This window comes from Heliangelus exortis, chromosome 3 (genome assembly GCF_036169615.1).
Source record: "Heliangelus exortis chromosome 3, bHelExo1.hap1, whole genome shotgun sequence".
Classification (NCBI taxonomy): Eukaryota; Metazoa; Chordata; class Aves; order Apodiformes; family Trochilidae; genus Heliangelus; species Heliangelus exortis.
The window spans coordinates 39,974,261-39,999,623 of NC_092424.1; the positions used below are offsets into that span (position 1 = coordinate 39,974,261).

Genomic DNA, 25,363 nt, shown 5'->3' on the forward strand with positions numbered 1-25,363 from the left:
ATTTATGAGCACAATTAAAGAAAATTACTTTCAGCTATTTCCAGTTTGGCATACAAAATTCTTCAGCATTGTTAGTAGGGTTAGCCAAGTCAAGGAATTTTCCCTGTATATAAATAAGTTATTACAGGTTAATGAAAAAGTAACAGTCATAAAAGTACAACTTTGGAAACAAATCTTTGACCAGAGAGTTGGAATTTTATATTAATAAAAAAGTCTTTCCACCTCCATGTATCTAGAACACTGCAATTCTATTTTTCTCAAGAAGACCTTCAAATGAAAAAGTATCAATCTTTCACTTTCCGCATAGAAAGGAACAATACTTCATTCATTAAATTCTGTTATGAATCAGTGACATATACATCTGTTTATTTTTCTTTTTATCCTGGTATTTTCCAAGGTGAAGTGTTTAATCACATTTGATTGACTAATAGCCTGAACAAAGCTTCAAATTTCTCTTAGAGGCCCTTGATTCAGCTAGTTACTGTTATCTGGAAGAGAACATCTACCTCTAAGAAATTAAGAGATGAAGACATCTCTACACTATTTTTGCAGTGTCAGCTTAATCCTGAAACTTATATAAAGCCTTCAAAGGGAGTTGCACCTTAGGCTCAGCCCAGAGGGACTAACACTAGAAAATAATTTTAGTTTTCTTGACTATTCAATACTTGACTTTACTGAAAAAGCCTGAAGAGATGATTTGCTGTTACTTACTGCTAACTGTGAGAAAATTTTATGACATTCAAGATACCTATATTTCATATGTATCGCACACATCCATCTGACTTAACCTATAGTCGGAGTTAGTTTTCAAGTTGCCAAAGTTACTGCAGAACTATAAAAAATATTATATACTCTTTCTGCTTCTTTCAAGAGAAATCTATTATCCAATTAACCAGTCTGCTTTATGAAATAAGAAACTAAAAATGTAAGTCTGACAAGAAAACCTTCTCATTTAATAAACTCATGTAACTTGCAGCTTTTAGAACTTTTTACAGTGACTCAACATAAGTCTAAATCTATTCTCAATTCCAAACTTGTCCACCATCAACATCATTTATATACTAGCAAAGTTGGCTTTGGGCAAGCTGTGGAGTATACTCCAGGGAAAATGGCTAGTGTGTACTCAGCAGGGACCAAAACCTGTTTTTTACATCTGTAGGAAGAATGGACCAACTGATACGTACCAAATGGTCCAGTACAAACTCCTTTAAGAACACCTTAGAAATTTTAACCTCGAGCTACATACAGTATTTTGCAGCCAGTAATATAGACAGAAATCCCACTGAGCTTAGCAAACCCACCTGTCCCAGTCTTCAATTTCCTCTTTACTGTGCAACATAGATAAAGCTCCATTTGCAGCTTATCAACGAAGCAGAAATAAAATTGATTTTACTGATTTGGAGTTTTGGGTTTTTTGTACTTCAAAACTGTGCACCAGTTTTGGTGCACATATATCCAGGCACCAAAGACAAACAAGGAAAACAAAACAAAACAAAAACAACCCCAAACACGGCTCCCCCCCCGCCCCCGAAAAAAAAAACCAAACCCAAAACCCCTCCAAGCCCTGGGACCCAAAAGGTGAGACAATAAAAGTAGTTCTAGAAAAACCACAGTTCAGTTTCAGCTGAAAAAACCCTAGTGAGTGCTGCCTTTTAAGGGAATGGTAATTTGTCCTACTTGTTATACTTCATAGTCCCACAGCACTGAGAAGTATCAGACCCTGACTCCACACTCTAAGACTATTCAGCAACACTTGTTTTCCAAGAGAACCACAGCCAAGCTGACTTACACTTCCAGAAGGCTGCCAAACAGAGGCTGTGGTACAGTGTGGAGCAGTGGGAAGCCCTCTCCCACGGCTATTACGGACCATTCATTTGGGAGCCTGGGAAAATGCCTCTGAGCTGCTGAGTTATCTGGAGCAGCCTGGCAGATGTTCACTTCCCAGCGCAATCTGGCACCTGCACAGCTCTGAAACAGAGTTCAGTCAAGTCTTCTCCAAAGCCACACTACAAGCCTCAGAAGGCCAATCTCCCCCCAAACATTTCCGTATCTGACAGGCACCTATTTCTCATCATACAGTATTTTTATACCATCTTAAGAAAAATACACCTATTTTAATCCCCAGCCTACATGTTTCGTATTTCTCACAGGTTGTTCTGGATTAGGACTGCTCCTATATTTGGAAAGTAACAACAAAGTAAATCATTGCGACACACAGATATTAAATAAAAGCATGACTTTCTTTTGCTACAAGGTAAAAGTAAATAGTGTATAAAGGTGCATTTGTCTTTTTGAAACACTATATTGTATATTTAAAAAAAAAAAATCTACATTTTGCTTATACTAATTATTCCATACAGATTAAGCTATACAGGTAATAATGTTTACAGTATTTAGAGCTTTTCATCTTCAAAGTGCTCAACAGACATATTATTACGCTGCTTTTTAGCAGTCATATTTCTTCACTTAAAATTATTCACTAACAAACCCAAACTTCTGATCGTTTGTAAACAAAACAAAAAGAGAACATTTTCTTCTAAACTTACTGTTAATTGTGCAGCTTTCCTTCCCGAAAACAAATGTTCAAGTTCATAGCACGTGCTCCAGAGTTGGCTGCCATTTCTAATTTAGTAGCGATTCAAACCAAATGTTGGCATTTAAGTCTAGGCTAGATAGGGTCAGCCTCCACAAGACAGCAGATGCAAAAGCTCTCAAGACTTCCTGAGCCTTTTCTGGTGTTCAGAATGGGTACAGAATTTCTCTAATATCTTAGACACATATACATACACCTCCACAAAAATACAAAATTAACTTCATAGTTAATGACAAGAATCTTCACATAGTGCAAATTTTGTACACCAAATAGAACAATCTAAACAGCCCAGAAAAACATGTACTGATCCATGTAAAATAAAGGCCATACAGTATAAAAATAAATAAAGTTTAATATCTAAGAAAAAACCACTCAGGTCATTGAATTTACATATATAGAGGATACACACACACACACACACAAAAAAAAAAAAAAAAAAAAAAAAGAGAGAGAGAAAAGACTTATGTGCAGCATTAAGTGAGTGAGTATTGCTGAAGGGTTTAATTTTGCAAACTCCTGTATCTACAAATATACTCAGTGATGTAATTTGTGGCTCTTTTTCCAGGATGCCTTACAGTCAGCTTAAACTAAACAGATAACTGATTTTTTTTTTCTCCTTACTCTTTCACAATTCCATGAGTATTAGTGCTATTCTTCTATCTGGTAAATCTTCTGAATGCAGGACAGTTGCCAAAAAAAAAAAAAAAAAACCATCAGTGAGAGATCTGTCCCATGAAGGATGGGGAGGGATGACAAGATTTAGGTCCTATCATATCAGGGAACAGGGTCACTGATTGGAAGAAAGACATTAACCTTTAAATGAACTTGATCAAGACAGGATGAGATATGCCTAGCATAATCCTCTCTGCTATTAGAACACTGACAGCTGGACATGGCATGCTCTCTATAACTTTCAGAATATGAGCCATTAACAGTGAAACTGGACTGAGTCATTTTATGAAATGCAAGAGCAGGGTTGCAGGACAAGGCAGAGAGGTAAAAAATTAATTTAGAAATCAGGGCTATACTGGCCAAATTGTAACCAGGATAAGGCATTTTCTTATCATGGGTATTCTGGAAGAAAGAACTGAGAAGAAAAAGCATGTATGAGGCCATCTGGCCATAATAAGAGAAATGAACCTGATGGAGGTCCTGAGAACACACCAGCTCTGAAGGAAAAAGACCATCTTCCCCTCACTAACAGTTGAGGTAGAGAAGCAGGTTGATCCAGTCCTGGATACAGCTCTTTAAATACAGTCTCTTCATGCCCACTTGTAATATTTCAGCAGTAATAACCAGCACCACCTGCTAATGCATTTGAGCAGATAAATTATAGAACAATGTACTTTATAGTCAGTGTACCATTAGCACAGATAACTGTTTTCTAATAGGAGGCAAGATTTTATTTCACCCTTTTGTTGATCTCAGACTCAATGACTCTATTATTAACTGCATGTCATGGGCTTTAACACGTGAATTTAAACCTATGTATAAATCTTCACTGTTGTGAAGATATAAGCAGTATTCCAGAGGAAGCCACTTGCCTGAACTTCTTTAAGCACCTGCATGAGACCAAGAACTAAGAGAAACCCTGTCTGACAAGTTAGCAGGAGCTTCAAAGTGGCCACATCACTGTGAAGTAGCTGCTTAGTTAAAACTGTCTGCTGTCACATCTGCAGAAACAGCTGTATCCAAATGAACCACTGTCACTTACATCACCAAATGCCTGATGATGATAGAAATAAGGTACATTCTACCTAAAATTAAACACAGACACACAGACACCGTGATAGTGACAAGTTTGACTTCCAGGGCACTAGGGAATGCTACAGTCACCTTTAAAGCACATGCCTCTTTCAAAAGGAAAAAAAAAGTCCTTTCATCCTCTCTCTCTCTCTCTCTTTTTTTTTTTTTTTTCCCCTCAATTGAATATATCTATGAGCTTCATGAAACATTTGATGCCACGAAATATCTGAAAGGGTTGATTTTGTATTTTAAACATCAGGAATCTCTACAAAGCAAAGACTCTTCTAGCACAAAAACTCAACCAAAAAGTGGAAATGAGTCCTTTAGAATTTACGAGGCACGACTAAATCCCCTTACTGATCATTAAAACAACATAATCATGGGTGCCAATACTACAATGCTGAAAGATTTTCAAATAAAGTCAGTCAAAGGTCTCCAGGTTCTATTCTTTTACCCAGCAATAGGAAAAAACTTCTGCAAAACTTCTTCCCTGAGAGGAAAGGGGTTTAACCCTATAGCTCCCACAGCTGATAAACATTTCCATCTTCTACAGACAGCAAGGTTTCTAGGCAAGGATCACTAAAAGTGTCAGGAATATATTGCATCACGTGGCTTCAGAACCTTTGCGGTTGGTAAAAAAAACCCAACAGTCTGCCACTGAAGAGATGATGAGAGAGAATGAGAGGGAAGAAAAGCTTCTAAGAGGTTATCTTCAGCAGAACTTTAAAAAGATAGCAAGAACATGAAAAGGTAGTTTCTTCAAAGCTCATCTTGATATATGGAAGCAACAAACATTCTTGTCTCTTTTTTTTTGAGGACTCCTGTTTGAATAGCCCAGTGGACCCAAGACGTAGATGTTGATGGTCATGACTCCACTTATCCTCTAGATGTTAGGATAGAAGAAACTTCAAAAGCAAGTGAGTTCTAAGAGACGAGTATGGACTTGAAACAGTATGCATTTCGTGCTGTTGCATGAATAAAGGAAGTAGTAACAGAGATTCACCGTTTTTTGCTTTTTCACAGAACAGGCCCTTGTTGTGTTTATAACTACTCAGAATATAAGGATATTTTTAAATGCTGGCAAATAGACCATAATTAAGTCAGCCACTGAAGAGCTCTTCGATTTCCAAGTCACAGTCTTTTTCAGCTCTCAGAAACTGCAATGCAAAATGGGATACCACCAAAAAGAACAACCCATGACTATGTTCATCTGACCAGTGCCACTCAGTTTTATCAGTGAAGTAGGTGCTGGCTGTGTGCAAAGAATTGGAGACCAACTGAAGCTCATTTCAGCGTACTCAATAACACAGAGTTGTAAGACCACTCAAATTACTGATCCCAGTATCCTGCAGTTTTTGTCATCAGTGTAACAGTTTAAAAAAAAAAAGAAAAGACAAAATATAAAAACATCCTCTTTCTAAAGATTAAATAGCAAATGTAATGTCTTCTATACAACTGATAAACTTGAGCTTGCCTTGTGCCATAGGAAGACAAGACTAATGAACAAACAGGCATGGTCCACATCCTATGACCCACACACACAATTACGTATCTTAACTAAAATAAGATACTCTGTGAACAAACACAAGACTCTCACCTGCTGTGAACTAAGAAAGCTTTGCTATTTAAACAACAGTATTACACACCTAGAATGTCTCTCTCTGAATAAATCTAATTTGCTCTGCATTAGTCTATCTCTTATCTGTTTCAATTTCATGGACTATTACTATATTCTATTACTATCCCACAAACCATATTCAAGATTGCTCTGGAGATTTTTTCATCTTCTTTTCAAGTAGAAGTCTTTATTATTTGCTGCATTACTCAACTTCTACTTACTTCTGTAAGTTTTTAATAGGTTAAGACCCTTCAAAGTTTTGCTGGTGTAGTTTTTTTATGGTCTGGCACTTGTGCCTTTGTAGTCAACAGAAACACTCAGGGCATAATATACACAACCTATCCAGTGCATTCAGTGGTGAATCAAATGCACATAACTGCTCTCACTGAACTACTTACACAAAGAGAGTATGCACAACTTTTTTTCAGGAATTGGCCCTCCATCTCTATCTGGACAGATTTTTGTAAAGCCTTATAAAAATTTTCCAAATATAACACAACCCACAAAAATGTCTGCAACTTGAAAAACTATGTTCTCTCTACCTTTGTCATATGATAAGGTTGAATTTTTTTTTTTTTTTTGAGCATTTGAGAAAAAAAAACAAACTGAAAGGAGAGAATTATTGTGTAACAAAATACATTCCTATTCATACTTAACCACTGAATTGCACCCAAAAATACTTTTAGTTATAATGAAAATAGAAAGGACATAAATGTTCAACACATCTATAATGAGTTTTTCTTCTTAAAATGTAATGACATTTTTTTCTTAGGCTGTTGGTGATAGTTTGGGGACTTTCGGGGAATGCACGGGTTAAAGACGTTTTAAACAGACTTTCTCACAGTTTGAAGAGAGCAAAACAACACATTTAGGAAACCAGACAGCTAAAAGGTCAAAACATTACACTTCCAGGTCAAGCTTCTGGTTGCAATTAAGTAAATTCCTCTAAGCATTTCTAGAGAAACCATACTTATTGTAAGTTTTTATTTCAAATACCTATTCTTTCTTGCTTACTTACAATAACCAAACAATATTGCTTTCTTTTGAAGCATTTAGTAAAGGGTACTTACTTTTTTTTCTCCTTTTTAAAGGTAAAATGATATTTCATCTCAAAAATCAAATCCCTATTTTTTCCATCTCATTCAATACACAGTTGAACTAATTCAAAAAAAGGCAAAAGAAGTTATAAAATCTAGTTAATTTATAAAAAAATAGATATGGTCTTTACCCCTTAGAAATCATGTTTTGCTTTTCATCCATTTTCATTCATCTGTATTTTTATAGCAAGGTTTGGCTTTGGATTTTCTGGTTTCTGTTACTAAATCAAGCTAGACTGAAAAAAAAGTCTAGAAAAAAAGCCACAAACCTAAGATGCTGAAAATGGTCTTGATGTAAAAGCTGATATGCCTGCTAAAACATATGATCAAGCTCATGACTGCCCAGTAAGACTACTTAGGTCTAAAAAAATAAAATCTCTGCCCAGGTAACACACAGAGATTTTCAGATTGTTTTGGTTTTTTTTAAAGTTCCTCATAGCCACCATGGCTGCTCAGAGACACGGCATTATCTGCACATGGACAGTAAGCACAACAGGAATGCAGTGTATGTAGTTTTTGCAATGCAGGAGAGGTAGATGTGATATGCACCCAAACAACACAGTCCAATGTGTCTGACACATGCAGTCATACGTACCCAAGCTGTGAAAATGAAATCCTGAAGGTTTTATTCATACTGCATTAAAAATATAGCAAAGCACAAGATACGATCAGATTGAGACATTATTTGCAAATGCTTTACTTCAGCAGAATGAACATATTATGTTAAACTGCCTTCAGCAGAAGCTGATCACTCCTGTACTTTATCTGTTGCATACAGAAAGCAGCAGAGTGTCCAAGCTATCCCACAAACATATTTGTAAAGGTCAGATAAGCTAAGGAAAGCCAAGTTGATCACACTGACCAAGTACCTTCTTTGGTATTTTAGACGTTTCAACATGAGGGATTTGAGCATCCATTAAATGCAGACCACCATAAAACACTCCTAGCAGAAATCTTATTTGCCATGTTCACTAAGGGTGGGAGAAGACAACTTAAAGTCGAACGTATTCTTCAGATATTTCCAACCTCCCAAATCTATCTGCTACCTTTTCCACCTATGTCTAGTGCTTGAACAGGCCCATAGAAGCTGCACAGTGGTATCCTATCCTCTGTGTTCCTGCTTCCAAGTAACTATAGAAGCTTTAAAAAAACTATACAGAGTACATGAGAAGGAGTATCTAAAGACATAAAAAAAGAATCACTAAGTGCTTAAGGGACAGATTTTCAAAATCACTCCACGTAGATTCCCAAAATGCTGAATTCCCATTCAGGACACACAGATGCCAAGGGCTCTTTCAAAAGGTAGCTCTACGTTCCCTGTCCTAGATGAGAGTCCCTTTGATATTCCCAAGTGAATACCAAATCAGAAATTAAGGGTGGGGTTCATCTTCTTAATTTGCTATATCTGCATCACACTAGTATCCTGAACTTCATTTTTAGCTGATAGAAAATAATTGCCTATTAGTTTCTAGCCGGCTTTGACAAACTGAAAGAGGAGACATAAATCCACTTTAAACAGACATAATTAATGGATAAGGACTTTTGGCCTAACTATATAACGAAAACTCCAAAGATAAACTTTAAATTTGCATAATTATATGTGTTTTTCCATAAACTGGAGTACTAACAGCAAAATTACTGCACAGATTTGCTTGGATGCTACAGAAAGACCTTTACATCTTATATGTATACAAGATAGAAACTCTGAACATTTACACATGCAGAACATTTTTTGCTCACACGTATACTTAGAAATATAAATAAATATGAAAATATAAATATATAATGAAAAAATAGGGAAAGAAGAGACAAAAGATAAAAACAAGAGAAAGAAATAGAATAAGTTAAGGCAGACAGTAGTCAAAGCTTAGAAGTCAAGGCTCTTTTCAAAACCAACACCAAAGTCTTCCTTTTCACGAAACACTCCTGATATTTTAAATAAGACTTCTTTTCACTACAATACTACAATATAAAACACTTTACTAAGGGTATCTTTAAAATACACATACTGTTTATTTCCTGTTCAAGACCATAAATGGCTTCACATGGGAGATCCAAGTAGGAATAAGAAGAGTGCATTCAACACACCTAATACTGCAGATGTGAATATCCCATGTAAAATAGGGACAGCATTGCTCAAGTCTCTGCAAATATCTGTGTAATAACCGGAAGGTAAAGATAGATCCTTCCATCTAGAAGGTGCAGAACTTTCACCTTTCTCCAACAAAGCTTTAAACTCAGAGACTCTCTCTGACATATTAATGAACTTTCACATTCTAATGCAGATGTTTTCCAGAAAAAAATAATGGTAAGAAAGGTCATACTGGGTAAGATCAAGGGCTAATAAGCTAAATGCCTTGCATGTAAAAGTCACTTGCATGTAAATGGCTACAAGGGCAGGCAAAACAAGAGCAAAGTGCACGTGGTTATTTCCCCAATACTCTCCCAGGCTCCAGTCGTACTCAAACCTTTACTAAACCAAACTAAGTTCCTGTGAATTCTGTACCCTCCTTGAGTTACTCTCCCATGTTCCTGTCCAGTTTGCAGACTTGGCACAAGGTTGTATCTGTTATCCATTGGCAAAGAATTCCACATTTCTAACAGTGCTAACTACCATGGCACTCCCTATGCCTTAATTTGATCCACTCTTGTTCTCAAACTGGGAAAGAAGAGAAGAACTATTTTGTAACTCTGTTATATTCTCCCTTATTCATGTATTTTCTAGGCTTAAAACCTAGCACAATTAGTTGTCTCTATATTGCATTTTCTCATCTTGTTGCCTATCTTGGAGTTTTTCCCAATTCCATTGTAATAAAAGAAGAAAAGGAGGAGAGGAGAAGACAAATCACTAAAAGGAAAATACTCAAAACAGGTCATACATGGAGGTTTTTTGTTCTTGTCAAATGTTCTCTATCCTGAGAAAAGAATGACAAAAATAAACACAAAAATCAGACACATAACCTTCATCTTGCAGAAGAAATATATTTTGGTGAAAAAAGATGAGTTTATTCCCCACTTGCTGTCTGTATAAAATTGTAAAAAGTAATCTAAAGCAAATACAGGAAATATTAAGTACAAGATATTAATCAAAATGCTTTTCTTACATTTTTGCATAAGTTACTGCATACTTCAGGGAGCTATGAGGCTCTGATGTCACAGGCAGATGAATGTAAGATTAAAGTTCACAAAGATCTGAAGGACTGGGACACAAATCATAAATTAGTCCACTGTAAATAAGTTGAAATATAGTTCTTCTGAGAGAGAAATTACAATGTGCAACTGCAAATATCAAAGGTAATTTAAATGACTTCTGTCCTCCTCAGTTCCCTATGGTAGCTTATCTGCTATAGCTTACTTTCCCTCCAGTTGCACCCATCAAATTTTTATGGTTGTTTTTTAAGCAAGATAGGTGAAATTATTCTAGTTAAAAACAAGTAAAACACTGTTCTGCAGCAGAGGAGTAAGAGTTAACAGCTAGGACAGCAGGAATAAATCAGTTTTGCTGCTACAGGATTAAAATATGAATCACAGCCTACAAACATCATACACATTTCCCACTCTACAGTAACAGTGAGCACTCCTAAAGCAAACAAGGGCAGCCTGAAAAGGGTGTTTCCCTTAAAACACCATAATGTTCAAATTGAAATGGAAGGCCAGAAGAGTTTGGAATATTTACTATCATGATTTATTGTATATTTCTTCTGTGTTTATGGGAGCCAAATAGTTTCATAAGCAACAGAACAGAAAAGTATTCTTATGAAATTGTATCTTATGCATTTTTTTCATATTAAGTAAGATATGAAATTTGACTCCAGATCTTTGTAAGGCTGAACTATTAATAACAGTGCTTGTATTTCTCCCAGTTTTCCTATTAGCAAGCTTATCATAAGTTAATTTTTTAAATTTTAATGTCTGACACTTCTACCTGTTAACGAAGTTCAGTCATGTTTGCAAAAACCAAAGAGGGGGGGAAAAGAGGGATGACCAGACAGATACACACAGAAAAAACACATACACAATAAGCCCTATTTCATTATAAAACTGGGTTATAAATATAAAAAATACACATTCCCAAAGAAAGCAGATGAAATCAAACTGGGACCTCATTGTACCATGTGACAGCATGCTCACTAATTGTTTTCACTGTAGAAGAGACTGTACAATAAAAAGATTTGAAAACAGAACAAAAATGTTCCACCCTCAAGCCAAGAAAAACAACAAGGATACTAGGGAAGGATTGAAAAAAGATCTGAAAATTACTTTTAGGATAAACTTAGTTAACTTTTTCCTCCCTCAAGAGGGGGAAGAAGGTCAGTTTACAAGATACGTTCTTCCTTCCTTCAGTTTCTGATGTGGTCATTTTTAACAGCCATATTTTCTTTCTGCATCCTCCTTTTTGTTTTCTCTGTGCCCATGTGAACTTTGCCTTCTTCCTTGATTTTCCAGTTTTCCCTTTGTCATTCTCCTGTATTTAGTATCTCTACTCAGTCCTCTTTAAGTCTCATTACTTAATTCTCTTTGTTCTTAATCAAAAATAGCCACCTTCATCAGAACACAAAGAAAAGGCTCTGCTTTTAGCAGTAGCCTACAGTTGGTGAGCATTATGACACACTAACATGCTTGACACCATCGCTAAAAATTAGTATGTGTAGTTGACTATGACACATAAAGCAAAGTGAAAACGGGCATATATAGAAAAAACTTAAGTGCTAACTTTAAAGATTATATAAAATGTTTTTTTTTAAATGAGAGAAACTCACAAAGAGTTTTTTAATTGGATGGTTTGCGTTCATTTAACTTCAAATAATGCAAGTGAATCGTATCTGATTGATGCCCTTCTTGCATGACTTTGGCCTTGCAGATTTGATGCAGGCAGAAGAAAAACTTTGGAATTCTACTCCATTTTAATGTTCTCTTAAAAAAATAAAACTAATCAAAATCAAACACATTTGAACATTAATTAAATGCAGGAAACAGTGTGTTTATACCAAAGCCTATGTCTAAACACCAAATTAAAGCTTACTTTGGCAAACTGTTTATACTGGCCATTTGGGAGGGGTGGGGAAATTGTTCAGACAGAAGGAAGAATGGGAAGAACTTGCTTGTCTTGGCTACTTTCTCTCATTTTTCCATTCTTTCTTTCTTTCTTCTCCTGTGTGTAACACCCACAGATTTCCTAATGAGATGGTATGCGACCCACCACACACTGCTGTGTGGGTGTAACTCAAATGAAAAAGAAATGTAAATTAACAAGTGACATGCATGTATATTTCTATTACATGCTGCAAAACTGAAAGGTGGTATTAAATAATATTAAGCCTAATATTTGATTAATCCTAAAAAGAAAGTGTAATACGTGAAAATTTTCCTTTAAAGTAGTCCTGGTAGCCAGCTTAGCAAGTCTTCTCTGCTCAACTGATCTAGACAGCAGGAGAAGATCTCTTGAAAGTAAGATAGCTTGGCTTCTGTTTCCAAAGAAAATCCTAATACAACATGCTTTGATATTTGAGGTCTAAGATCTTAGTGATATTGTTCTAATAATTCTAATTAAATTTTGAATACATCATGCAATGCAGAGGGAAGACTAATTAAGACTGACCTAACAAGATGCAAGTTCAAATAGAGGTGGAATGCTAACCTGGGATACTTGAAGTAGTAAATAACCAGCTAACAAGCACCTTAACGTTTCTGCTGTAGATACACTCTTCCTTAAAATAGTGGAGGGTTTTACAGCAATGAAATTCTAGACACAGGCTTGCGTAACTTTGAGCAAAAGAAACCACATTCAGTTTGAAGAGCGAAAAAACTTCTAATAATGTCCAAATGCAACAAAAGCTGCAGGCTTAAACATTTCCCCAGCAGCACCTACAGCATGTGTACGTAGTTAGCCACATACCAAGCCTGCTCATTTCTTTATACACTACAAAACACTGTCAGCCAAACACTAGCCAGCTATCCTGCACTTCATCTGTTTGTGAAGAAAAAAAACCAAAAAACCAAATTCATGTACTCTACAAACAGAAGCTGTCATCATAGAGACAAAAGAAAAAATAAAAAGTTTTTTGAGCCATTATGACAATTGCCAAAGACTGTTAAAACCTGTGGCTCACCCAAAAGAGGTAGGTCCCAGTTGCTCTGGTGAAGACCTGCCTTCTCTGTTATTTCCTTCTCAGGTAAGAACAGACTTGAATGTAACTTGAATAAACTTGATCCTTGGACTTGAACAAAGCACTCCTTTCTTACAAATTACTTCCCTCAGCAAAGCAGGCTGAGAGAAGAGGAAAGAGATGGATTTGGAAACTAAGTTCAACACAAATGTCCGTTATCATAGACTGTTTTCTTCCTTCATTTCTTTATTAATTAATGACTGTGAGATTAACTGTGGAAAACTGATGAACAGTAATTCTGCCTCATTCAAAGTAAATATTCCTAAATCTAAAACTGCCACAGATATTACTGATGACCTCAAATGCATATCCGTCAGTTCTTTCTTTTCAGGAAATAAGGGGAAGGGTCAAGCAGAAGATCAGTTCACAACCCTGAGACAGCATACCAGGATTTTTACTGAAGAGTACATAATATAAAAGAAAACAGAAGACCCTAAAAATCTCACGAACACCCTCAAATTAGTATTTCACCTATCTGCATATTGAAAAGAATTTATGTCTGATCTTAGAAAATAATTGGCTTTGAAAACATACTTTATACTGAGGCAAGAAACTTTAAAATACAAATAATAAATAAAAACAAACATGTTTTAAAGAAAAAGGAGAAAACCACATCAAATATCAGAAATTCTGATCCCACTCTCTAGTGTCCTGCCCTCCCTTTTCAAAAATTCTATTTGTTCACTCAAACCCAGAAATGTACACGAATCTGAAAGTTCACATGCTTTATAAACATCAGTAATACTTTTAAGGGATAAAATTTAATTAAAATTCACAAGGAAAAAAAGTGTTTGAAAATCTTTCGGTGTCCTACAGAACCTTTTATTTATACAGCATTGTCCTCTTGTGTGTGGAAAAAATCCTCCTCTCATGCCATAAATATCTGGCTTCTAAAATTTTGCAACAGTAAGCCAACCATGCAGTATTTAACCTATATTTTCTTTATTAAAAACACTCAATATTAATATAGTGCTTAAACCTCAACCATCACTTAGAATTCTACAGGAATTTAGCTTTTTTTAGAACTGAAAACATTTTGAGAGGCAAAGAATATGTTGTAAAAGTAAAACTGCTAATATATGTTGATAATTTTTTTTTTTTAATTCAATGTACTGACTGTATGTTGTAAGTATACAATTACATTCATTGTAGAATTTCTGTTTCAGTAGAAGTCTATTTCAAAATGTTTAAGGAAACATGCAAAACCATAGTCAACACAGGGCTTACTACTATGGCCCTTCTCTTCTGTGACAACTTTATAACATGCTGTATGCTGGTAGTAAAAAAGCCATTTTTTACTACGAACTATTTTAAAATTAATTCCTTGTGAGATTAAATACCAACAGATAAAAGTCTATCTACTGTACAATGCACCATGATGACCAGAACAGCTAGTGAAAACCAGTAAACAAAAGCTGTCAAGCTATTTATCTCCAAAGGAGATTTAACGTTAGAGCACAAGCTTTAGTGATCATTATCTTCAGCTTAAAACACACATGTACTATCAGTATGCATCAGTATGCATCTATCAGTCTCAGCACTCTCACACACACACAAAATAATTTTTAAAATGTTCCACTTGGATAACGGCTCTTACTACTGTTCTCTTCTGCACAATAATTACTCCCATAGTCATCAACTTGACTGCCAAACCTGCAGTAACACTACTGATATGACAAATGCCATTTATCAAATCAGAGAAACTTTTTAATTAACACTGTTAGAAATAGGATAAATAAAAATATCATTTCTTAACCAAAAACTACTCAACTAAATGCTCAAATGGAAACAAGACTTAACAAACCAGTGTGATTTTTTTTTTAATTTTCCATCAATTTTGGAAGGTTTAGGATTATACCATTTATTATTTTAATTCTAATAGTAAGCTCTCATACTAATAGTACAAGTGCTATGTTTATTTTTCAATGACAGAGAAAATGAAAACCCGCTTAGTTTTCTTAAGAACAGAACTGAAGTCATTTCAGACCCAAACACCAACTGTTTCAGGCTTACTGACTTTCCTGATGGCAAATGTCCCATGGCAAAAATAAAGAACAGCAGTTTTTAACACACTTTATTCTACAGTAAGTTAAATAACTTATTTTACCGGTAAGAAACAAAGGACCAGATGGTGCACGATCCATTGATTTGCATGGACCACGTTGTTTAGGTGCTTCCAAGTGGTGTTTGACCCTCGAAGCAACGACCTCCTCTAGCAGCATGCAGACCTCCTGAAATAGTAACCATTGGATGATCTGAATCCAAATTTACATACATTCCCATAGGCACACAACAGAAATCAACAGAAAACCACTTTAAGACAAAAAAGGAAAAACATCTGCAATTAAGTACTCAGGTATAACATGGAGCTGAGAAGGAAATGAATGGGAACAAGATGGAGGGGATCAAACAATTTTACTACAAAACAAGAGAGGAAGTACATTATGAAAGTATTACTTGGCAGGTGAAATACTTTGTATTACAATACCAATAATTTCTGAAAAGCAAATTAGTGTCATTTGTATGCAAAGTAGGAAAAGATGTATGTTAAAATGTATCATAATATTAGTTAATTAAGCAAAATATTAGTAAAAATCCTCCCAGGAATTCTCAACACACTGTTTCTCTAAAAGAATCCTCATAAACCACAACAGATATTTTAGCTCAATTCCATGTAATTTTGGGGGGACTACTCAGAGCTCATTAGGCCACAGCAACCTAATTTATCTAGTTCATTTTGATTCGCTTACATAGGTGCTCATAGGTGTTCATATTTTTCATAATTCTTTCAGCAAAGCGCAATAAAAACCACGCACAAGTCAAAACCAAATTATTCAACCAGAATAACCAGAGAAAAAACTTGGGGTAAAAAAAGAAAAATCCCCCATCTCTTGAATACCAGAATAATATTTTAGATTAATACACATACATTTGAGATTTCTGCCTCAGTATTCTCATTTTCCACTGTGCATAACTATGTGCTCACATAAATGACATCGTGTGGCAGACAAAAATATCTTTTAACCTTTTTACAGTGTTTGGACAATCAAAAAATTTATGTTATTACCATCTAAACTAATATATATTGGCTTACTTTTCATTAATCTAGAAAGTATGCAGAGCCAACAAATTTTTACAGTGTTGCTCTAAATGAAAGCAATACACATATATTGGTCAACCACAGACAGTATTGCCTCCTTACAGTAAAAGACATTTTCCTTTCTGCTTGATGGGTGCAATTATAAAATACTATATTTACTTATTTTTCTGTTTAACTCATTAAAGAGATCTCATCACACATTCCTACACAGGACTATGCAGTCACACTAGAATTAAGCAGAAACAGTGTCCATTTGATTCCTTCTCCAATCCAATAAAGATTAGCATGCATTTTCTTCATTTACGTGGAGAATATTTTAGTTGTTATGCTCAAGGAAATATTATTAAATTGGTTCTCCACAAAGAACTATACAGACCTATATTTAAGAAAGCACAAACAAGAATAGTCTTCAAGACAGTAGTCTCTATGTACTTTCCACCACTAAAAAGAACTTGTAAATGAGACCTTCTATATGCATATGGAGAGATCATTGCAAAGATGTGAGCAGAAATCAGTTTAATAAATGCTTTTTGAAGAGCTAAGATACAAGTTTGACATCCCAGGAGAAAAGAGCTAGGACAGAAAGGATGGGAAAATATGAAGGCTAAAAAGAAATGTTCTCCAACACTTTAATTTGCATCTTGCAGCAGTCCCAAGATAAATGTATATAACGCATGTGACAGCAGTGTGCAAACCAAGGTATTTACAATGGACACCTAGACATCATGCAGTGCCTATTCTTACACCAGCTTCATGCTTCCAGGCACTTGCTTAGGCCCTAGCCTGCTATATGGGACCCATGCTCCAGCAGGAGCTGGCTGCCAACAGGCCAGGCCTGCTCTCTCCACTTGCCTGGGACCACAGTGCCTGTTTCCGTCTCCTGCAAACAGCAGCCGCTGACTTTCATCCACAGGTAATCCAGGGATCAGCAAAAATCGCGTCTGTCTTACAAAGGGTCTAAGTGGCACCTGCCTTTCCCACAGACAAGTAAAGAGAGCTGACCAATCAGTAGTATTTTTCAGAATTTGGAAACAAGAAAAACATAGGAAACTGCTTGCAGTGAATATATAAAAGCTTTCATTAAAAAAATACGGAGGCATAATTTTTCTATAATATCTTACTGACCTTTTTCTTGCCACTTTAACAAAGATTCTGCGTAGGACTTTCAGGAAGTGATGTGTAAAGCTATTGGAATCACTTCTCAGTTGTCAAAAATATGCAACCTTTGTACTTCACTCAAAACGTGTGGTCACAGAAATGTAATGAATGTTGCTCTGTCATGCCTCTTTATTAAATCAATCATGATCTAATTTCCTGAAATTAATATCTTCTGTTTTGGCAGTCTTACAAAATACATTTTGAAAACACTTAAAAGCCAGATAACCAGGATAGTAAGCCAGTTATAAATAGAAGGGTAATGAGTATTCATTTAGTCAGAAAAAAAACAGTCTAAAAGATTTTCCCCATTTTCTTCTTTCCCTGCTTAATGAAGCACATCACATTCTGCTAACTATTCTGCTTTCACTCCCTCTGCCTATTAATTTATTGTTTCTTTTAATTTAAGTTAAATGTATTACTTTTGAGACATACGGGGATTTTCTGTAGTGACAAGTTAATTATGCCATTATTAAGAAAGCTATCTGGTTAAAATTACCGTAACAGACACTTGCGGGAAAGTCCACAGGCATTTGAAACATGTCCTGCAGTCATTTTCAATAGAGAACTTCTCAAGTTCCCACACAGACTGAAATAGGGGAAAACTCCTGGCAGTAACTCATCATAAGACTGTAGCAGAAATCACACATAACCTGAAAAGTTACATAAATGATTTTGCTTCTCACTGGTTTTCCAAAATGTCGTCAGTTGTCTGGATATGCATGTGACACACTCAAAAAAAAAAAAAAAGATTAGGAGGTTTTTTTCATGTTATCATGCACACTCTCTAAATGCAATTCTCAGAAGGAGGAAAAACAATTTATAGAAAGATATTTCACCAACAAGCTCTGCAAAAATGGTACCTGCCACAATATATTTTGTATCATGCAGGATAATTTACAGATATTCACGAGAACTTCTAATTTTGAAAATTTATGTCAGAAAAATCATAACACCCTGTACAAATGCATGTATACACACACACAGAGTGAAAAAAATCAAAAGGCAAATTGAAAGTGGTCATTAGTGACCCAAAAAGCACAAATGGATGACTTAGGGGTCCCAGAGAAACCACTGACTGTTTGGTATAACTAACAGTATTCTCGTAACACTGAAAAATTCTGAACAGTTCAAGGCAATCCAAATTTTCCCTGAAGCCACATGCTTTTGAAGTAGAATTGATATTTGTTGTACCTCTTTCTCATGATCTGAAAACCAGCTGGTGTCTTTACTGGAGCCTTGGGGCAAAATATGAACATCCACCAAAACAGCAAAGTTCCCACACTGGAAAAACAAAACAAAACAAAACAAAGAAATTAAAAAAAAAAGTTCATCTGTAGCTGCTAGGAAGCACATGTTGAGCAGAGAAGGAGGTAAATAATCAGGTAAGCATATGCATCTCATTCAGAGATACAGCAGGCAGAAAATAAAACTGCGGAAGATTATAAAGTGTGGAATTACAAATTTACCATTGTTTGTGAGCCTAATGAAAAACAAGAGCACCACTTGTGCTCTTGAATAGCTCACTGACAGTTCAGACAATAACAACAAACACAAGGGGATAGAATTTTCTTCTGTTGTCTGTAGGCCACTTTTAAATCTGAGTTCAAGAAAATTTTAATGTGAAAAATTAGCTATTCCTTAACCAAATTCCCATCATTCTATTTTCTGAGAACTAACAACCATATTAATTGTCTCATTTGAATTTTAAATGTATTAAGTCCTTAAAAATTCAGTCTCTTTAGAAGTTTTTTCCCTCTGTCCAAACTATTGAGTGTAAAGAACAGCAAGTTTGAAGAAGTAACTACATCTGGCACTGAGCCAACACTATACTTTAAATTGTTAAATGATAACAAGGCTAGCCTATTAAAAACACTACATATAGTTGTTAGGATTGCACAGGCTACATCTCAAGATGCATCAACTATTTCTGAAGCTCCTTGATAGGCTTTAATTGAGTTATGACATGCAAGGTTCAATTATTTTCTTTCATCTGTACATCTATCATTACAGTGACCTTCTAATATAAGGAAGAATGAACAGCACAAAGACACCTCCTTAGTTCCACTGTTCACTAACTCGCCCCTAGCAAGAGAATACTGCTTCTTTTTGTGCACAGAGGCACGGTGCATTACAAGCTAATGTTTTTCCCTTTCTTCTACACTAACTCAGCACCCAATCTCACTCAGACTTCCTTTAACTTAACAACTTAAATTTCATCATTCAGTTTTGGCTGTTTGTGCTGCATTTGTGATGCAATAAACTCATTCTTTGTGAAGACTGGACATAAACAGTCATGGCAATCACATGTCTGGAATGTCTGATAGAACAGAAATAACATCCTGATTCCAGATCTCAAAAGTGTATGTACAACCCTGTATTAAATTGGGCTCATTTCTAGTGGATATTGCAGCACACATTTCCTGTCCTAATTCACTCTCTCCATATTTGCTCCTCACTGCCAGACATCTGTAAAACCCACATCAGAATTCCAACAGAATGTGGATCAGAATGTGATCTAGAAATATCATGATATATATTTTCACACTGCAGCTGTACATCACCTTCAGCTTAAGAGATACATCCATATCTTAGGCTTATGGTATAGCAGAAGTACAGTCTTTGAGAGTACCCTTATTGCCTATAGTTAGTACAGACAACAACATACAGCATCGATATTATTAATCATGACAGCATATTTGGTATATTAGCAATCTCTGGGTTTACAGAACACTAATATCTGTAAATTATCAATTTAATTACCTATTTAAATAATTATTTAAATACAATGAAAATATATTTCATGACCAATATTATATTGTAATATTAGAATGCAAACTAGAAATGTAACTAGTTTGGCAAATGAGGCATTGTGAAATCATTTTGAGAAACTTGTTACTTATAGGTATCAGACACTGAAAGAGCAGAATGCTTTGATCTATTTTATCAAAAGGTTTCTCTTTCCTCCAGAGAACCAAGGATTACCAGATGGCTGCAACTGCAAACCTCTCCAAGCTTTAAATTGATGACAAAATGTCTCTCAAAAATCTCTGGTGAATCATTAGTCAAGTCCACCAAACTTTCGAGTTGACTACTGAACTTCAAAGTTAGCAGATGCTGTATATGTAAAGAGAAAGCCAATAAAGTATTCATGGTTCAGCACCTACAACAATGAACCAGTATTTGATAAATCAAGAAAATTCAAATTATCAAATTCTATATGTTAACTTGCAACATATTCTATTGACTACAGAAACTTTATATACACATATAGGTGTAAACTATAGACCTGTTTTTCAAGGAGATAGTCTTTGTAATTATTTTCTTTCGAAAGGCAATATCTGCCTCATTTGCCAACCGTATTTGAAACCACATAATGGAATAGTTCAAAATTATGTCAAAAATATTACAAACAAACCAAAGGTATAGTACTTCAAAGAAAATCAAATAGATATGAACAATATGTAAATACTTGTAATACGCAAGCTTTGCCCACAGGGAAAGCTTTCTGTATATTTCTATCCCTCTGAGTCTGGGAGCACTCTTCTTGCAGACAGCATTACCAGGACTATTTCATAACTGTCACAGACAAAGAGCAATATGAGAAGCATGAGAATTTAAGCACTGATTTTTCTGGGTCTCATTAAATTCTGTTTTTCCCAAGTTCTGTACATAATACAAGCAACAGCTCCCATGCAAGCTCCTGTGCACTCTCAAATCATACATTGTATTGCATATTCTACATCTGTATTTATACTTGATATGCCTTCATGTGGTAGACCTATGTGTATGATTTGACAGCTCAACACAGCTTTGGTTTCTGCAGCAGCAAAGGAAGAGTTCTCTGTACAGACTAAATTCCAATACAAATAATTGTGAGGAACAGAGGGAAAAAGAAAAATGTATGCTGTTCATATTAACAGATTTGACAATATTATAAAAGTTTCTAAATATTGTTTATTTTCACTCTGAAGACATGTAACTCCAGGAAAATACTAGTTTTTATTTTAGAGGAAATGAAGTAGTTCTAGTCACTGTAGCTGCAAGAAGCAACTCGTGACTCCTAAGTACCGTAACTAAAAGGCAAAAAGAACAGATTTTTTTTCAATTTATGTTTGCTACCTCAAACTCAAAATTTGCACTAGATATTATTATAGAGGTGTGAATGTCAAAACTGAAACCTGAACATACACAGGTTTCTGTGTATACTTCTGTCAAGAATCAATAGAAATGAAATTAATTGAAAAATTAAAAGACAGAGAAAGATGCAATTTGATAAGCTCCAGAATTCTAGAATTCAAAACCCCTTCAATTTTACAAACTGTTTTTAATGGTGAATTACTTACTGTAATGATTTAATAATATTGACTGTGTTGTTAAAAAAAAGGGCTTTAAATGACCTCAGAACATCACCAGTGTGTTGTTGTACAGAAATGGCATCCAATTGAGAACATATTTTCAGGAATCAAACTGTTTATACAAATACATCAAACACTTCATAGATTCTACAAATGGAAAAGATAACCAGACATAACATAAACAGAATTAATACCAATGCAAAGCAGTAAGTCAGTCAAGGAAAGTCATCTGCTCATAACCTGTTAGAACTTTTGCCCAGGACAGGCACATATTAGAAGGTGGATCTCAAATCCAATAAGCAGATGAAACAAAAAGAAGTACTTTTTTATTGCTATATTCATCATTACAGTCAGGGGGGCTGCTACATGGGTACTCTCATTTTTTTAAACTGCATCAATTCAAATAGCAGAAACCTATAAACAAAAAAACTTGTGATGTTGTGGATAAGAATAGTGAGTTTGTATTCTGTTACGTAATTGCAAATGTGCTGTATCATTAAACCAGACAGGACTAGAGAGACAGCCTCCCAAGACACTTATTAGCATTTCCCATTCCTGTGATTATTCTATGGATGCAGGCTGTAGGGTCAGAATTAATTGATGCTTAGTTGAAAAGGAAACATATGAAAGCTTGGGTAGCTTTTGGGGTTAGGCAGGAAGGAAGCAAGATGTATCTGTCACACACACTTTTACTTTCCAGGACAGCTTTAAATATAGATGACACTGTCATCTAAACTCTGACATAAGAATAGTAGGTAGCCTGAAGTTTACTGCCTCTGGTTCAGATAAGAATGGTCTTTGTTGTACCAAAAGTTTGGGGAGTTTGTAATATTAATTGGTCTACAGAAAAACACCTTTCCCAATAAGCCTGGCTTTGTTTTTAATCAATTTTCTCTAAAGATTATTTTGAAACATCTTCCCCAGTTCCACTGGAAGAGAAGCATGCCCTACACTGTAGAACTCTGAGATTTCCAGGCTAAGCATATGGTGACTGTTTCTAATGTTATCTTTTCCTGAAAGGTGTGATACTTAGTCACAGTAATTATTTTCTTCTACTCCTAGATGATGTCAATAGTTAAAAAAAAAATTTCTAGATCCTGATGACCACTCAAAAATGTCACAATGCTGAAAAGGGTTTCCAAAGATAAAATCAAAGGTATCACCAATCTTCTAGGTGGCAAAAGCCCAGCTATAAGAGATTTCATGGGAAAAAAAATTAAATCAAATAAAATACATATATAAGCAGCTTATGTGGAATATCTTCTAACAAAAAGGAAAATTTTCCATGCTTTCTAAGTTCTTTCTAAAAATCAGTAAATGTTCTACATTCAATTTTACAGGTTCAGAATTCATTACAGAATTCTGCAGAATTCATTACAATTATGTACTGTCGTTGGCCTGTACACTGTGCCACTTATATTACGACTGCATATGGATGTTACTTTTTTCAAGCTTTCCAGAAATACATTTTTTTCTCTCTTTCTTTATATCTTCCTGACCCCAAAGAACACAACATGTTTTGTTTATACGTTGGCACCAATGATTTTCAGTACTTCCTCTCCTTTTGTCTTACAGAGCAGTAGCAACAGGCAGAAAGCATTTAAGTGAGTGTACAGCATGGGAGAAGTATTAGTCATTACACAAAATTAATTTACCTTTCATTTACAAGTGTGTCTGGGACCACTATAATTCAAGGCAATATATTCCTGTAGGCAAACTGAAGTGCAATTTGACACTTTCCAGTGAGCAAATACCTCAATCTGCACAAGCACAGAGCTCAGGATAGCTATTTAGGCCATCACCACTGATGGCCATATGGGGGGCAAAGGAGGTTCAGTGATACTGAACATTTCTCATTATTTTAAGTAAATAAAGTTACAATTTGGTATGTGCAGAGCTTTTTCCAGAATCTCCCATGTTTGGTTTGGGAAGTTGTCCTCCTAGAGAAAAGGAGGGCGGAGCGATGAATAGATAGAAATTTTTTTTTCACTATACAATCAGGTTGCACTGAAATGGTGCCTTTCTAGTCACTGTTCAAAGCAAGGAGGTTTTTCAATCCTGAATTTCAGGAGTCTGTTTTGAAAAAAACAGGTCACTAGTGACCTGTATTGTCATAACATTAATCTGAAGGTGACATAACAAGAAGAACTGGTGATTATAAAAGCATCTCTCACCAGCGGATTCAGAAAGAGAGCAGAACAGACCAGAGCAAAGGTTCCAAATGAATCCACAAACAGGAAGCCTCAAGGAATTTACGATGCAAGTCCATTCTTCAGAACTTGCAAAAGCAAACACCAGAAAACAAAAACAAAAACAACTATATTTCACTATATTCCAACTACATTCCAGAACTGCTTGGTTCTGGAAATTTTGCAAAGCTTGTAATTTATTATAAATATTGCATGGCTCTGAGGAGAGAACTTGTCAATGAAAACCATCCACAATGCTGAGCCATTTGCTGCATTATTGGGGAATTCACAGCTGCTTGTACTAGATGCAAAATGAGATTACAGGAACTTGAATCACAAAAAGGGGGAAAAATGGAAGATGTACAGAACTGGGAGAGTAACTAGAAATTCATACACAGAGACTGCACTCTGCTGTGTTTCAGAAGGCTTTACAGCATTTGGGTTGTATGTTGCAATTTCATGAGCACCCAGCAAACAACCAGGATGCCCAGCAGAAATGTCAAATGGGATTCTATTTTATTTACTAGAGTTGTAGAAGAGTTTTGACAAATAGCTGGTCTTGTTAAAGAAGGATTATAGCCATAAGCTAATACCCCCTAGATCTTTTTAGTTTCCTGCTTTAAAAAAATCTATGGGATTGCTCTGCAACACTAAAAAGGGAGCAGCAGATCAATAGCAATGGCATAAGGGGGTATAACTTGAAGATTTTCCTCAAAGAGACCTGTACTAAATTATACACAGATTCACCACGAGTTAAACAACCTAAAATGCATTCAGACTTTCCAAAATCAGGGAGGAAATTCCCTGAATACAAGTTATAGCAAAGTAATCTTTTGCAAGTGGTTGGCTTGCTTTTTTAGGAGTACAGTTTATGTATGAGAAATTTCTAAAGGAAGGAGTGTTTAATTTTCTGGCATTTCAGTGGAAGAAAAGAAGTAGTTATCTGTAAATTCCATCAATGAGCTATAGGAGCATTAAGATCACATTCAGGGGTTCCCATGCCAAGCAAAGAGGTGCAAGCAGAGAACAAGTTTTAGAACAAACTTCTGAGAACAACAAGAAACTAGGATGCAACATCAAAGCAGTATTTTAAACTCTTAAAAGATGCAGATTGACAGGATAGTACACATAATAAATGATGCAAAAAAGAAAACAAGAAATATTTGTGAATGATTCAACCCTTAGGAAAATGTAAATAAATCTAAGTAGTTTCAAAACTGATGGAGCTGTGTATGATACTGGAGACTTTCAAATTAAGGAGTAATAGGGTGTTGTTAGAGCATATAATTGTGAGAGATCCACCCAAATCAACAGATTAAAATAAGCTAATCAAGACAACT

The 25,363-nt window shown here is 35.4% G+C and overlaps 1 protein-coding gene across 1 annotated transcript in view; it reads right to left on the bottom strand.

Moving 5' to 3' along the window:
* SLX4IP (SLX4 interacting protein) overlaps positions 1-25,363 on the bottom strand; it is a 77,517-nt gene that overhangs the window by 21,062 nt on the left and 31,092 nt on the right. The window contains 2 exon segments of the mRNA XM_071740276.1: positions 15,329-15,452; positions 18,671-18,760. Coding sequence (XP_071596377.1) covers positions 15,329-15,452; positions 18,671-18,760 — 214 coding nt within the window.